Below are 17,442 nucleotides of genomic sequence, written 5' to 3'. Positions count from 1 at the left end.
TAAACAAATTATCTCTCTGCATATAGGCTCAAAGTCTGGGTATGACGAAGTCTTTTGCTACAGATCCTGTTCCTCCAATCTCTTCCCTAGTACAGAAGAAAAGACTAAATTTGTCTAATGATCGGTGCTGGTTTTGGCTGGGATAGAGTTAATTTTCTTTCCAGCAGCTGGTATAGTGCTGTATTTTGGATTTAGAATGGGAATAATGTTGATAACATGCTGATGTTTCAGGTGTTGCTGAGCAGCGCTCACACAGAGCCAAGGGCTTTTCTGCTCCTCAGCCCACCCCACCAGCGAGGAGGCTGGGGGGGCACAAGGAGTTGGGAGGGGACACAACTGGGACAGCTGACCCCAACTGACCCAAGGGATAGTCCGGACCATACGGCATCATGCTCAGCATATAAAGCTGGGGGAAGAAGAAGGAAGGGGGGACATTCAGAGTGATGGTGTTTGTCTTCCCAAGTCACCGTCAGGCGTGCTGGAGCCCTGCTTTCCTGGAGACGGCTGAACACCTGCCTGCCCCTGGGAAGTGGGGAATGAATTCCTTGGTTTGCTTTGCTTGTGCACAGCTTTTGCTTTCCCTATTGAACTGTCTTCATCCCAGCCCACGAGTTTTCTCACTTTTACCCTTCCGATTCTCTCCCCCATCCCGTCGCGGGGGCAGTGAGCGAGCGGCTGGGTAGGGCTGAGCTGCCGCTGGGGGTACACCAGGACAAGACCACAGAAGGGATCAGGCTTAAACAAACTAGCTCAGGCACCAGAACCGCTTCAGTCACCGAAACCTTCAGCTCAGCACAGACTATAAAGAAAAAGAAACATGTTTAACTAACCTGCTCCGAGCTCTCTCCTTTCTATGCTCAATGAGCTCACTGAAAGCTATCATAGGTATTGCTAAAGCATATATAGATATAAAGTACATTGGGAAGACCTAAAGGAACATGTGGGTGAGAATTTACACAGATGTCTTTCCTCGTGAAGCCTACTCAATTTTCTACCAAAGGGAAGCTACAGTGATATTCCAAATGGCTAGAATGAGTGTATCCAGAGATGACTGCTTCCAGTCCTCTGCCAAATTTAAAGCCATCCAGTGCACCAAATCCGATGGCCATCTTTGCCCACTTCTAGGGCCCATAGCAGAAAAGGAGAATAAGGTGAAAAGCAAAATGGGTGAGCTAAAGAAAGGACAGAATTGGGGCTTAGTCTGAATTCTGAACCCACACACAGTTGTCATACTTGCTTCACAAGAAACACCACAAGAATGAGAAAATCATGCATTTAAATGACTAATGAAGAACTACATTTTATACTGCAGTCAGCCAGACTGCTTACAGTAATTACATAAAAGTAGCAATGAATACACTCTGATTTATTGTGTAATGATAAATAAAAAAGAAGAAAAAGTACTTTGAATGTTCACAGATGTCCTTTAACTGAAACAACCAAATACAGTCATTTAATCATTTGCATCATATTAGCAACAGCATATCTATCAAATAGCCGTTATTTAACACTGGCAGGAAATTAATGGGTACAGGAAAGCACAACAGGAAAAAATCAACAGTCCATAAAACAATATATGTAAGGTTGCTTAAAAAGTCATTTCATGATTCTGTTTAAACAAGTCCTGTAAGGAAATATCAGAAAATGCTAAATGTTTTGGTCACATTACAGAATACATTCTCTTCTTGCGTGAATATACAGCAGGTTACAGCACAGTATTACATTACGAAGGCTGTAAATGGAAATATTAGTATTAGGATGGCAATACCTTGGACTAACGCTAAGAAAATCAATCCTGTTGTTTTTCAAAGCCCAGGAAAAATTATGTGCTATCTTCTTGAGGACTATACATCCTGAATAAACATTACAGCAATATCACACCAACATTATATTAAGCAACTAATTTTCTAATTTCTTCAGGTTTTGGTTGTTGTTTTTTTTAAACAGGTCAATTATGAAATTTTGGGTTCCTGTAAATGCAGTAAGTCCACTGCACTTAACAGACAGTAACTCTGACTGTGTATAATCAGTGTCATACTGTGTACTGAATGTAGTAGTATTCTATATACAATTTTCCATTTAAAATTTTTTTTAAAGTTGTATTTAAGAATTACTTAACAACAGCATTTGTGTGGTAGCAAAGCACCTTAAGTTCCCACTATACATAGCTTTACATGGTTTTGGCAAATATTGCTGGAAGAAAATAATGTATAAAGCTGTTGTTGATGTGTCCAGATTCAGCAGTAATTAAGCACATGATCATGCACTTTGACGAACATGAGGGCCATCCCCTTAGGGAAGTGATAACTTCGCTCCCACAGAGTGAGAGGTGATATAGGCAGCTTTCCATGTAGAAATTCTGTGTCAGTGCAGTTTGTTCTTTCTTCCTACACAAAAACGCCATTAAAAAATTAGGAAAGACACCTCTGAAATTCAGTATCAGCAGCATAAAAGACATGAAACTGGTTTATAATCAATGCGCTTAGCCTGTTCTTACTGTTGTGGAGGTGAAGCTTCGGATAATATAATTAAGGTTGGAGTTTGTAAATATTTTTCCGAGAAATCTGTTGGGAGATGAGGATCTATCCAGCAGAGTCTAAAACTTCCATAGTCTTATGGGTCTTGCTACAATCATGTTACTTTTGCTTGAATGATACAGAAGAGGACAAATGGAAGATCTCTTTTGAGTTCTGTGAGTATTATATCTAGGCATCTTGGAAAGAAAAGATCTCCTTCTGGCAGATTAACTCTTAAAGTACACTGGAAAAATCTCCTTCTATCAAGATGTACCTTTAATGAATCATTAAAGTAAGATCATGTATCCTATAACTTACACTAGCGCTTCAATAAGATTAGATATACGAGCAAAGGCACTTTTTACTGTGTCTATATGAAGATGTTTTTCTGATGTATAAACTTCATAAAACATCCCATGAGGGCATAATGCATGAAGTACAGACCAGACCTCACACTACGAGTAGTAGGCTTAATCTGTAAAAAAGTTTCTTCCATAGGTAATATGAAAACAACTTTGAAGAAGAGTTAAAATGAACCCAAAAATATCTAATCAGTTCCCTCAATCAAGACACCCTCTTACTTGGTTAAATTTTGCTTGGAAAAAGCAATCAAAAGAAGCAGCCCAGTTTTTGCTCCAATTTAATTCAGAGTCCTGCCTAACTCAGCCATGATCTGCATATGAAAAATTTAACACTCAAGTGTTAGTTTATTACAAATAGAGTTGTTTGGAAAGGCTGTGTGCAACAATACAAAACCTGGGTGTGTTTTGAGCCTGTATTTTATTGGTTAGATAATAGTCAGGGTTCAAAAAGTTGCAGTGTATACCCAAATATCAGTATGAGCAGCATTCCTTTGCAGTGCTGCCTTTGCAGGTTTTCTCCAATATATTAAATTAATAAATAAATAAATCTTATAATCCCAGGTATATCACCATTAACCTGTCATGAGCAACTTTCAATCTAACATTTACTGTGATAGATACAAGACTTTTCTGGTACACACTGATGACACAACTCATGATTATTTTGGGATGTAGTTATACCTTAAACACTGCAGTATTTATGCATTGCCTCCCTTTTTAATACTTTGGGTTTTAAAAAAAACAAAATGCACCTAAAGTAACTAATTCAGTGAATCTCAGTCACAGATAAATTTTGGTTCATTTAAGTCCAAATCAGACATTTCATTTTATGTTCATGCTAATGAAATTCCGATAAACTACCCTGGCTGCAGGCCCATTGACTTCTGGCTGAAGAGTACACACAGCTGGATGCCTGTAAATCAGGCAGGACACAATTTCTGCATATAGGTTAATGACTGTTCTGCGTCACCCACATATAAGAGTACAGACACTAAGCCAGAGATCTCAAAACAGCATTTCACCTGCCTGGCAACTTTCTCATAAAAAGAAAGCTTATTTTCCTGTCTGTATCACATTACATGATGAGAAGCAAGAGGGATAGAGGGAAAATTATACCCCTATTGATGTAAAGTGACTTAGGCTACATATTCCCTTTGAGCCACCACAGATCCATGCTGACACCAAAAGAATCAGTTCCATCTTCTCCTTCTCATTTCTCACTGCCACCATTATGCAGGCAGTAGGATTTGTACATACATAACACTGTCATGGTTTAATCCCAGCCAGCAAATAAGCACCATGCAGCCGCTTGCTCGCTCCCACCCCAGTGGGATGGGGAGAAGAATCAAAAAAAAAAAAAGAAAAACTTGTGGGTTGAGATAAGAGCAATTTATTAAGTAAAGTAAAATAAAATAGCATAATAATAATAACAACAACAACAAAGAATATAATAAAATAAAATTAAAAATAAAACCCAAGAAAGACAAGTGATGCACAATGCAATTGCTCACCACCCACTGACCGATGCCCGAGCAGCGATCTGCGCCTCCTGACCAACTGCCCCCGGTTTATATAGTAAGCATGACGTCCTATGGTATGGAATAATCCTTTTGGCTAGTTCAGGTCAGCTGTCCTGGCCATGCTCCCTCCCAGGTTCTTGCATACCTGCTTGCTGGCAGAGCATGGGAAACTGAAAAATCTTTAACTTAGGATAAGCGCTGCTTAGCAACAACTAAAACATCAGTGTGTTATCAACATTATTCTCATACTAAATCCAAAACACACTGTACCAGCCACTAAGAAGAAAATTAGCTCTACCTCAGCCAAATCAGGACAAACGCGAACTGAGTAAATCATCTAGCAAGCTGCTTTGCTAAATATGTTGCATTCTTGCAGATTAAGATGCTTTGTTATCAGATACTGATTAGCCTTGAAGATGAAGGCTATAGCCGTATAAAATGTATGTTTCATTCTATAAACAAAATGCATTCAAATTATTCTTTTTGACTTGGTAAGTGTAGTTTTAAATCTCATTCTGCTTATTTTCACCTAAAAATCTAACACTAAGAAAGCCTTATCTGCATAACTGCCTTTAGTGTAATAAATAAGGCCACCTTAAAGATCACTGGCAGCAAAAGGGAAGTAGCACGGAAGGCAGAAAGACCCACTTGACAATAACAGATACAAAGCTGAATGATAACGATAGCACAACGATTGCTTGACACTTAATTCAACAGTTTGGGGAAAGTTAGCCACGAAACAGAAGTTTTCAAGTTTAAGAAAACAATGGACAAATCACACTGTTGCAGCTATTCATGTTAAAGCTTCACTAAGGCAATGGTCAGCAGTTACTTTGCTTTTGTAGTGGCTAAAAAAATGTTATGAGCATTTTCACAAAAATGTATTTTCGGGTCATGCTCCCAAAAAAAGGGAAACTTTGAGCAACTGGTAATGAATTCCACTTCGCGATATAAAATTCTTGAAGATGAAATGTTATCCAAAGCATTCACTCAGTTTTAGCATCACGAACCTTGACCCAGACTATAAACTGTATTTCAAACAAGCAATGATTTCTTATAGGGATTTCAAACACCTTAGAGAAAAATCATCATTTTCACAGGAACATAGCACTTTAAAATAAGTAGTATTTGTTTCTGGTAACATCAAAGTGTTTTTTCTCTTCTGTCTACAAAAAGCATTATCAGGACTTATTTACTTGATTCATAACACTTTTTCTGATTGCATCTGTGGATTATAACGATAGCCATCCTGCAGTGCTGCAGTTTGTAAACCACAAAAAGTAGTAAACAGGTGGTCTATTGCTACATACTTTTACACTTCCATTAGGTAACGTCTTTACACCAACAAAAATGTACTAGCACCTTAGTATCAGATATATAGTCATCATCACCAAAAATCTGGTTCGATATAGCCTTTTCTGTCCCTTGCCCACCATTTCCTTTTTCTATAATGGTGCAGAAAACACTCAGTTATCTTCTCGGAAGTAGCAATAGCCCCTCTATTTAAAATGGGAATTATCACCAGAATTTAAACCCCAAGCACCTTTAGAAGTCAGCTGCAGAGCAACGCACATGCAGAGTAAAATCACTGTTTCTTTCCTCACCTTCTTGGTAATCTCCTCTTTTGCATTTTACCTGGTATATTCCAAATCATTGTTAGAATTCCATGATTCTTATATATGCACACAATCTCACAAAATTTAAGATCAATACAAAATTTATAATCATTGTCAAACCAGGCCAAGTCATAAGGAACAGTTTTCTGGCTCTAGTAAGTGAGGGATTATACCTAAAGCAACCCACAGAAATACCTTCAGAATTCAACACGCTGCTTTATAATCTCTGTGTCAATGTTCGTATCTAAAATTGACTTAATACATGCTGCAAGTAGGAACTTTTGAGATGGTATATCCAATATTTTACTGAGGTTTACATTCTGCACATACTGCATAATTTAAATTCTAAACTTACCAATTTTAGATCCAAGACCAAATTATGTTCTCAAAACATACACTAATATAATAGATATTATGGGTTGGTGGAACAGTATTTGCAACTCAAAATGGGTAAACTGAACCTACAAAACAAATAACAATATATTCCAAAATAGAAATGCCAGAAGGCTGAAAATATTTTTAAAAATTGTTAACCTCTTTTGCCTTTCAAAAAGTGGTGCAACCTAGACATAAAAATTATAACAGTCAAGTTTTACCAAAACTAGGTTTCCTCTTTAAATCTAAAAATAAGAACTAAGCTGTTCAAAGTTAAATATTAATTGCAAATAAAAAGGACTTACCTTCCTGTCTGTTATTTTTCCTTTTTAGCCATTTTTCCACAGTTTCCGCACTTACGCTTTCTGACACAAACTCATCCAGTACCTGGGGGTGAAGAGAAAGATAGGCCTTCACTTTTTCATCCGTTAAACCTGAAAGAGAGAATATTAATTGATTACATTATTGGTATGAAATTCCTTGTATGAAACAACACCTAGATGCCAGCAATAATCAATATTCTTTTGTCTAACACGCTGATTGAATAGAGGCCTATTTAAATAGTCTCCTCCCAGACAGAACAACATCCAGTCTAAAAAGTGAGCTGTCATATAGAAAATAGTAGAAGCAAAGCATATCCATGCAAGATACTACCTACGAAAAGTCCCCTACAGGAGTACACGTAAACATTACCTGGGAGAAATGGCCAGGAAGGAAATTATGACTGTGATTATGACTCTAAAATTACTTATTTCCAAGATATGCAAGATGATACATTGACAAAGGAACAGGGTGGAAGGAGATAGAAAAAAAGAGAACTGGTGTTTCTTGTAGAGCATCAAATTCAGTATTCTCACTGCAAGTGGCAGCAAAAGCATCAAAAACTATTACGCAACACCAAAATCACATCCACGTTTCCATTGCCTTAGTAATTCGGTTATCAAAATAAAAGTAATTGTAGACAAAAGGCCTTTACAACATCTGCAATAAAAAGAAAACTCGGGCGCACATTTCAGGGGAAAAAAAGGCAAAATTCAGAATCTCAGATCCCTGACACAATCATAAAGAGATTCCCAAATTCACATAAATACAATCTGATCATACCCTTCACAAATCCCCCGAACAAACCCCACTGGCCACAGGGAGGTGAACCCCAGCGGGATGAGCCTTTCCGAGGGAGGGCAGGACAGGAGCGCGCCCGTCCCCAGGGACTCAGCTCCGGGCTGCCACAAAGGGAGCATAAAAGCCTTAATGAGATCTGAGGGGAAGAGAAGTAACAACCACTGTAATGGCTCTAAATACGCCTTCTCCTCTTGTGTTGTGCGTATATAAATGTAATTGTGAATTCTCCACAGCAAGCAGCCTAGGTTCAGCAGAAGAGAAACTCCCCTCCGAACAACGCTGACCTCTTTCGGAGCGTATTCACGCTATAAAATAAGATCAATTTTTCCTCTTTTATGCTTCACACAGTATCAGAACATGCTGAAAACAGCTATAGGGTAATTTAAATGCTAGTCAACGACTGTAACCTTTAAAATGTCTTACAAATGTTTCCTATGAAAGCCTTCAGGAAGCAATACCAGAACACAAACCAACAACTCCCGCCTGCGGAGCGCCAGCCACACGTGCCACTCTCCCCACACCATTCCCACCACAGCACTCCCCATCACCCCAAACCTGGTCTGAAATACCCTTTTCTTCTTAATCCATGCAGGCAGCAGTTCCTGGTGGATATCATAGCCTCAACTAACAATGCTCCCACTTACAGGCAAGAATGTCCAGATCTGGATCACTTGAATTAAGAGAGCTAAGTGAGCGACCCGATTTTCATTAGTAAAGAAGAAAAGGTTCTTCCTAAATCAGTAACAGCAGGAGGTGACCAGCAAGTGGGGGGAAAACAAAGAAAACCCCACTACTTTGATTGTTTAACCTTAGGCAATAGTTTGTAAATTTAGATCATAACGCACCTATAAAGAAGAACGTGTGCCATATGAATGAAAAGATTTTTCAGCCAATACAGGTATCACCTCACATACTGACAAATCAGACTAGTTAATAAAATTTTGTAATTTGCTTAACTAAGAAAAATGTAATACCTTGAAAAAATAAGTCTTTCTAATTTCATAGTAATAGAATTTGAAAAGAAAACGTGTTTGGAGAATCATTCATAAAGACTATAGCATTTTGAAGATTTACCAGAGTTAACCATCAGAAAGTCAAAAAAATTTATCTGCCTTTTAAGTTCTGGATGAAAAATGATCCATACAGGTTTGTCACAAAATGCCTGCTACTTCCCAGTTGTCTTTAGACTGCAAACACTTTTTGCTTCTAGTAAGAAATTAGGAACTGAAAAGTTTGTAAAATAAGCAACTGAAATTCTACAAGGGTTGATTTGTGTTTTCAGTGAAAATAACCTCAACTTTCTTATGCGTGCAGTCTGTATTCCTTGACTTCAATGGAAATACTTCCTCGATTCAAAACTTTATGGGTGGTGGGTTTTAATATACACATCAAAATTCAATGAAATGTCAATTTGAAATAAGACTTCAGTCTACATGTCACAAGTTTAATTTCCATTCCAGATATCCGCAATTTCAGCAACCTGGGGGTGAAAACTCTGCTTTAACCTTATACAAAAAACTGATTCATGGAGCTGACAGAAGAAATCCTACAACAGTCTTTAAATTATCCTCCTTTATTTCACTAATGGCATCTGTGCAGAAGTGCTGCTTCAATGTCAGATTTGTAGATGGGCGCGCAAGCAGAACAGGATTTACAACTACATTTGCAGAGTTAAAAAGGAGTAACTTAAATCTATTTTCTACATAGATTAAAGAAGGCTTATTAGTCCTCCTAATTGTTAAGTCTACTGTGTCGAAAAATGGATGCTACAATCATACACACAAAACCCACAGCCAAAACCAGCAAGAACGCATTGTAACTTCACAAAACATAACATTAATGGAAAGTAGCCTTTTAGAAGAAGCTTAAAGGTTTTGTGCTTTATGTATATCAAGGCAAAAGAGTGTTGTAAAGAAGCTTGAATGTGAGAGCATTTTACAGCTGTGCATAAACAATTATTTTATGGCATATATAAAGCCTTCTACTTTGTAAGATGTACATAAGAATAAGATTTTTACGTAAGAATATGCATAGGTTCAATGATGGACACACTTGCTGTCCTGAATATGCACATGTTCCTGAAAACACCTAGTACGTATATTTTTGTTAAATATTATCAACATCTCTATTGAACTGTTGTAATCTTTAATTCTGAAATATGCAAAAAAATTATTTGAAAATTCAGAGACAATGATTAATAACATTTGAATAAACAGGACAATAATACTGACACCCAAACTCAGGAACTAAAAGTTTGTCGTGCCAATCAGATATCATTTACAGAATTAGAAACAAACAAACAAAACACAAGCCAATGCTGGTTGTTAATTCTTCTATTACTAATGTATTGGTCTTAAGTATTTAGGGCAGTAAACTTTTCTACATGTATTCACATTAGAAATATTTCTCCACTACTCCTTTCTTCTCCCCTTACTATGGGACCTGTAGACTAGCAGACAGAGTAGTCTATGTCTACTAATTCTACAGCACTCTCTACACAACAGGGAGCTTCCCATCACCTCCAGTGATGCCAGGACTTCTCTCATTCTTGTTCATCAGTTCTTGCGTGGAGCATAAAGTATATACATCAACAGTGTCTACCAAAGGAAAAGGTAGCGGCGCACACATTCGTAACTGTGACGGCCTATAGGCTTTCTTGCAAGTAGCCCAAACAAAAGCTCCCCCCGCTTCTTTTCATGCATCCCCAGAAAGCATTGCCTCTTCCATCTGGAACCTGTCTGTCCTCCGACAGAGCTGTGACAGTTATCAAGAGGGAGCATTACCTGGGAGGGCTGAATTCTGGCCAACAGCCTAGCATGCAGCAGGCCAGAAAGCACAGAAAGACTGCAACGACCCCAACTGTTCTGGGAATTAAAGGAGGAATCTGGCATTTGGGTTGAATGTCCATTCATTCCATTTATGTATTGGAGTTTGTCGTCCTGAGTCATACATATATCCTGTTTATTTAAAAACACACACACACCCCAAACCACCTTTCTCCCTTGTATTCTTATCATAAAGTGATAAACCCGTATTTCCATGCTGGTATCTTTCTGGTGCAATTTGTTATTGCCATGTTTTATGCACTCATTAACTATTTGTTCTGGACTTGGGATTATGTAATGAAAAAGATAATAAAAGTATCATGCAAAAGGACACATGTATCAGACAAGCTCTTCCTTTTTTCATTTCCCTCTGAACAAACCATAGGTAAAGAAACATCTCAGGCTGCCCACTAGTTCAGCAACTCCTCGCTTCCTGACCAGCACAGCCATTTAGGTTCTCTGTGTAGATCTCGCTTTGAAATGTTCTCTTTGGCCATGCTATCTGCTTTTAAAAGTTCATTTGTATGCACAGAAAACATTAATCAAGGTTGGTTTGGTTTCATTTTTTCCATTTCTTGGCTACCCCTGCCTGAACAGTAAGTGGAAACACAGCTTTTCAATAAATGCTGGGGTTTAAGCAAGTGTTTCACCTTATTGTGTATCTCTTTTATTGTAGGGTAGGATGATATAAAATTGGCAAAGCTCGATACAAAGCAGAGGGCAGAAGACAGCCTGTCCCCCCAACACCACCCAAGAGACAACTCCTTGATCAGTGAAAGGCCTTTTTACTGCCAGAGGGAACTATCTTTCTGGCAGGACATTCATTCTGGCACATTAGGAGTGGAAAGGTTGAATCAAATGATGGAAAAGAAACAATTGTATTTAGTTATAGTATTTCTATAAACTGATGTATTGGTGCACTCTACCAAATAAACAATAGCCCTAGTTTTCCATTTTACATATGCCTGAGGCTCGAGCTGTTCATCTAATCTGGCATAGCTCCTGCCAGCCTATCAAAATTTTGGTTTTGTGTTTTGGGGTTGAGGTTTGGGGTTTTTGGTGGTAGTGTTTGTGGGCGTTTTTTTAAATAACTCCTTGGCTTTCAATGAAGCATGTATGAGAGTGTTTTGGCGTTGGTGGGGGTTTTTTTCCCTATACAAACTACAAGAAATAGTTCCTTTTCCACTGAAATTAATAGCAGAAATATATATAGTTGAAGACAGAATTATGGGTGGATTTCTTTCCTTCCTTATTTTAGTAAACTAACTATAGAAAATACAAATATTGCTACCAAATATCACAGTCCAGTAATTTCAACATAAACTAGAAAGCCAAACGTTTGTGATAGTCTGGCTCAACAAATAACTATCTTTTCAGTGGTCCTATGATTAGTACTTAAAAAATTGGCTTTATTTCTCTAAGGGAAAAAAATAAACCTTTATCTGAAGATAATTTAGCAAGTTTAGTAAAACTATTTAAAGAGGAATAGTTATTCATGTAGATTATGAACCTCCACAAGAAACTATCTTTTCTTTTTATTTATTTCAACAGTGTACCAGGACTAGATCATTTGAGCTTCAAAAGCATAATTAGGACTTTGAATGGTTTTGTTAGTACTTATACTAAAAGCCAGACGAAAACAAAAACCCCAGCACCACCACCTTCCAATATACCTGTATTTCTGTGTCTCATACAAAGCCAGCGTGTGTACTGCAGCCTGCTGATTTAGCGATTGCCTGGCCTGCTCAAGCCTGGATTCTCCTTTTCATTTACCTGTAAAGCTTTCATTTCAACAACTCCAGCATTTCCTTAGTGATAAGATCAGGTAGAACCCTAAAAGAGATCAACTGAATTCACAGAGCAATCTCCCACTGTCCAGTGTCAGTAAACCAACACCTTTGTAAGTCAAAAAGAAAATGTGCAGCACTTAAAAAAACACTAATTAAGATGAGAGATAATTTTGGAACTTTTGTCACAGCTGGGTGTGCTATGCAAGCAGATCATTTTACAGGTACTGGCACAAATATTTTTCAGGAAGCCTCAAGTGAGTGAAGACAGTTTCCAACCGAAATGTATATTTGAATGACCAATAAAGAATAAAGCGTAACAGTGGACAGAGCTTATGGAATAGGAAGATTCATGTAATAAATGCGTTCATATTCACCCTGTTGATTACCATAATCCTCATAATGTCTATGTTAGGGTTTAGGAGAGACAGAAACTGTAAACACTGTCAGAGTCTTATATGCTGCTGTCCTCTTAAGATGCCAGCAAAATACTCTCTGGAAAATAACTGAATATCAACACTTTAAAAAAAAAAAAATAGTATAAAACACTATTACTTCTATCTTAAGGGAGAAACTGCTTTTTGAGCTGATGTGACAAAAGTATACCAAACTCAGCATCTTAGAAACTCACTTTACTGTTTTAAATTGTAATGGTACTGAAGGCAACATTGTAGGCTTGTCTACACCAGTAAACTGAATACATCTAGAGCTGTTCACCGACCTGAAACCATCAGGTTTTCAGGTTTTTAGTAATTCATATCAGTAATTACTCCTTGCCTTTGACCCAGTCTTCAACAGCCTTCCTTTAAAAAAAAAAAAAAAAAAAAAAAACCAAAAAACACTTGCAAATTACTTTTTTTCTTTCAGCTTTTTAGGCTGCCTAAAATATTTAAAACATTTCTTAGATATTAGATAACCTGTGTAGTACTGAATCGATTAATGGCTCCACTCTCTGACTCTTAATCCATGTCATACTGCACTCTCCTCTGAGAATAGCTTCACTGAGCTCAGTATAAAGCAGAACTGATTGTGAATGAGCTGAAAGAACTGAAGCCTAGAGCTATGTTTAAAAATCTGCTCCATTTAGCAACATGAGTCAGTCACATCATTAGCAATTCTTGCAATTTTTTCATTAGCGTTGTGATATATGGTCTTTTTTCTAAAACTACTAGCTTAATCAAATCTCATGATTAGGCAAGAAATTTAGTTTTCACCTAAAGTTTCTGGGTCCCACACCAGGGGTGCATGGGGAGGCAGGGGAGAATGCATAAGAATTGACGAGCCAGCCTAATATTTATGGAGGCTTAGCATTTTATCCTAGAACAGCTACATTCTGAAAGACTGTAGTCATTGCTTTCCTCAAAACCCTTGCAACAGTGATGCATAGATACACCTTTTGCCCAGTTAGACAGGATTCAATGCTTTGAAAACACATTGTGAGGGTATACAATGCTAAATATAAGAAACTGGATAACTTTTATGTATCGAGAAAGCTTTTATTAATAGAGATGAAGTAACTATAGATTTTGTAAATGTTGCATCTGTTAACATTTAAAAAAAATAAAAAATAAAATTAAGAAACAAAACAAAACCAAAAAAAATTAAATCAAACAAAAAAAACCCACAAATTGGCTTGTTTGGTTTAATAAGCAACTATTCTCTGAAATTAGAGGGGCCACAGAGTCACAGCAAATATGGGCAAAGTCATAATTTCTCCAAGTAAGTAACGGGTCCCGAGGGAACTGGCGGATGAAGTGGCTAAGCCACTATCCATCATATTTGAGAAGTCATGGCAGTCTGGTGAAGTTCCCACTGACTGGAAAAGGGGAAACATAACCCCCATTTTTAAAAAGCGAAAAAGCAAAGACCCAAGGAACTACAGACCAGTCAGTCTCACCTCTATGCCCAGCAAGATTATGGAGCGGATCCTCCTGGTAACTATGCTAAAGCACACGGACAAGAGGGTGGTGATTGGTGCATCCAACACGGCTTCCCTAAGGGCAAACTGTGCCTGACAAATTTGGTGGCCTTCTACAACAGGGTTACAGCTTTGGTGTGTAAGGTAAGAGCAACAGATGTCATCTACCTGGCCTTGTGCAAAGCCTTTGACACTGTCCCACATGACATCCTTATTCTAAATTGGAGAGACATGGATTTGACAGATGGACCATTCAGTGGGTAAGGAATTGGCTAGATAGTCGCACTCAAAGAGTTGCGGTCAACAGCTCCATGTCCAGCTGGAGACCAGCCACGAGTGGCGTTCCTCAGGGGTCACTATTGGGACCAGCACTGTTTAACATCTTTGGCAGCAACATGGACAGTGGGATTGAGTGCACCCTCACCAAGTTTGCCGACAACACCAAGCTGCGTGGTGCTGTTGACACGCTGCAGGGAAGGGCTGGCATCCAGAGGGACCTTGACATGCACGAGAGGTGAGTCTCTGTGAACCTCATGAAGTTCAACAAGGCCAAGTGCAAGATCCTGCACATGGGATGGGGCAATCCCAAGCACAAATACGGGCTGGGCGATGAGTGGACTGAGAGCAGCCCTGCAGAGAAGGACTTGAGGGTGTTGGTTGACAAGAAGCTCAACATGACCTGGCAACGTGCGTTTGCAGCCCACAAAGCCAACCGCACCCTGGGCTGCATCAAAAGAAGCATGGCCAGCAGGTTGAGGGAGGTGATTCTCCCCCTCTACTCTGCTCTCATGAGACCTCACCTGCAGTACTGCGTTCACTTCTGGGGCCCCCAACATAAGGAGGACATGGACCTGTTGGAGCAAGTCCAGAGGAGGGCCATGAAGATGATCAGAGGGCTGGAGCACCTCTCCTGTGAGGACAGGCTGACAGACTTGGGGTTGTTCAGCCCGGAGAAGAGAAGACCTTATAGCTGCTTTCCAGTACCTGAAAAGGGCCTACAAGAAAGCTGGAGAAGGACGTTATACAAGGGCATGTAGTGATAGGACAAGGGGTAATGCCTTTAAACTGAAAGAAGGTAGATTTAGATTAGGTATAAAGAAGAAAATTTTCACTATGAGGGTGGTGAAGCACTAGAACAGGTTGCCCAGGGAGGCTGTGGATGCCCCATCCCTGGCAGTGTTCAAGGCCAGGCTGGATGCGGCTTTGAGCAACCTGGTCTAGTGGAAGGTGTCCCTGCCCATGGCAGGGGGGTTGGAACTAGAAGATCATCAAGGTCCCTTCCAACCCAAACCATTCTATGACCCTATGATATTGTGCAACAGAGACAATCTGCAAGCCAAGGAAAAAAAACAAAAAAACAATCAAATCATTATGATAAACGCTTTCCACATAAGGTATTATCTGAAACAGAAAACAACCTTACCTCAAATACAAGTTAAAAAAATGTGTAATATTAAAATAAAATTTCTCCTCTGGAATATCAAAATGATAAGAGAGATGTGTAACACTTCGTCAAAATCAGCACTTGAAAATAAATATCATACTTGTACAAAAAAAGAAGCCTTAAAAATATCTGAAAGTAATCCAGAAGAGCTAATCTGAACGCAGCTTTGCCTGTGTTCTCCTTTATTTAAAGCTGTCTTGCCCCATCTCTTTCTTACACAAAGATCACCTCTCTGTATCCTTCTACAGAACATTATAAATGATATTGGCAGTTATTCTCAAAAGCATTCAAGGCATGTGTGTACATTGCTTCATTTGGATTAAGCATTAATCCCATTAAATCAATCCCTTCTTTGTTCAAAGCATCAGGATTCAAAACCACAGGCACAGTCAGTTTTAGAATATCCTTTTCAAGTCAGACTTTTTATCCTAATCCATTTAAGTATACAGGAATGTAATGAAAGCAAGTGCCCAAACTCTGTGAAACCTGACATTACCGGTCTGGCAAAAAGTATAATCACTAACAAGAAGCAATCAGAGCGGTCAAACCTCTTTTTGATTTCTCTTTTCTTGAAAATCAATTCACAAATTCATCTGCGAGCAGTTCCATTCACACTTTTTGCCCCTCCTCCTCCAACTCCCACCTGCACTGCTAGAAGAAAAACAGTGCACAGCTCTGAGGTTTGCAGTACTAGCAGTGAAAAACAGTAATGTGGCATAGAAAAACACTACACTGTCAATTCGGGTATTTAAAAAGGATATATGTTTGTTTCACCTGTAATAAATTTTATTATTTAACATTTCGAATCTTCATACAAAGTTGAATGTTTAATTACGCCAGCCTCCAGTCACTGCATAAAACTGCAGGCTCTGCATACATTTAGACCCCAGTTTCACCTAAAACCCAGTGCAGTCACTTGTCCAGCAGTATGCAACGCAACATTTCAGCCAGGACGCCAGCAGCACATGTTTTAGAGAGAGAAAATGAAGACCAGCTCAGCCAAACAGAGCTGGAATGCATTCATACAGAGAGAATACCAATAACCACCTCATCCTGTATCCCGTAATTCAAATCCCTTATTCCTGATGAAAAAGCCATGGATGTGTCCTTGCACCCCAACATGCCAGACACTGAGCAAGGTGTGGTCATAAGCTCCTTTATTTTCCACCAGCGTCCGCAGTGGTTTTTCTGATATTACCAGCATCGTGTGAGCTTCAGTCCTAGGCATCTACAGATACTCAGCTGGTTCTGTCTCCCAAAATCTAGCGCTCACGAACTGCACAGTACTGGCAGCTCTGAGCACTGCTTCAGTATTAAGTTAAAAAGCAAGAAACCATATAAGAGTGTCGATGAAATCAGTTTCCATTAGCTAGCGTTAAAAGGCCTATAACCTTTCCGTAGGAATTATACATATGCTTAATGGGGTGAATGTGTTCCTAATTTGAATAATCATTTTTCATAGGGTGTCAAAACACACTCTGAATTGTCTGAATGGCATAATCCTGCACAGCATGTATAGTGTTATGCTCTAACACTGTCCATTATTTGACGTATGGGGCTTTTTAAAACTCTGACTGTTACTCTCCTGGTTTGAGAGTAGATTCTCTCCAATTAGCACATTGGAGTAACTCTGAGGGGTCTGTAACAAGCTTTACTCTCCTTCCAGTTGCATGATGGGGCCAAATTTGGGAATTTAATTAACACGGCAAAAAGCTAACAAAAGGAATACAGACATGCTTTAGGACTTGTAATCAAATTAAATTCAAGTCTTTGCTTGAGGAGACAGCTATATATCACCTTAAGGTTACTGACAAAAATAATTATCAACATACTTAGAAATAACACATCACACTGAAGTAACTGAAAATGTATTTGTAAACATATAAGGAACATCTCAGTATGACTTATAATTATTTCCTCTTTTTTATTCTCTTGTGCAACACACAGAGCCAGGGTA

The 17,442-nt window shown here is 38.7% G+C and overlaps 1 protein-coding gene across 2 annotated transcripts in view; it reads right to left on the bottom strand.

The window, feature by feature from the left end:
• PDE10A (phosphodiesterase 10A) overlaps positions 1-17,442 on the bottom strand; it is a 378,959-nt gene that overhangs the window by 102,780 nt on the left and 258,737 nt on the right. For both annotated transcript variants that reach the window (XM_010579892.1, XM_010579893.1), the window contains exon 2: positions 6,695-6,823. In XM_010579892.1, coding sequence (XP_010578194.1) covers positions 6,695-6,823 — 129 coding nt within the window. The remainder of the gene's footprint in view (positions 1-6,694; positions 6,824-17,442) is intronic.

Source organism: Haliaeetus leucocephalus, unplaced genomic scaffold (genome assembly GCF_000737465.1).
Source record: "Haliaeetus leucocephalus isolate CR32 unplaced genomic scaffold, Haliaeetus_leucocephalus-4.0 Scaffold687, whole genome shotgun sequence".
Taxonomy (NCBI): Eukaryota; Metazoa; Chordata; class Aves; order Accipitriformes; family Accipitridae; genus Haliaeetus; species Haliaeetus leucocephalus.
Note: the sequence above shows the minus strand (reverse complement) of the source record. Positions and strands in the feature narration are given on the sequence as shown.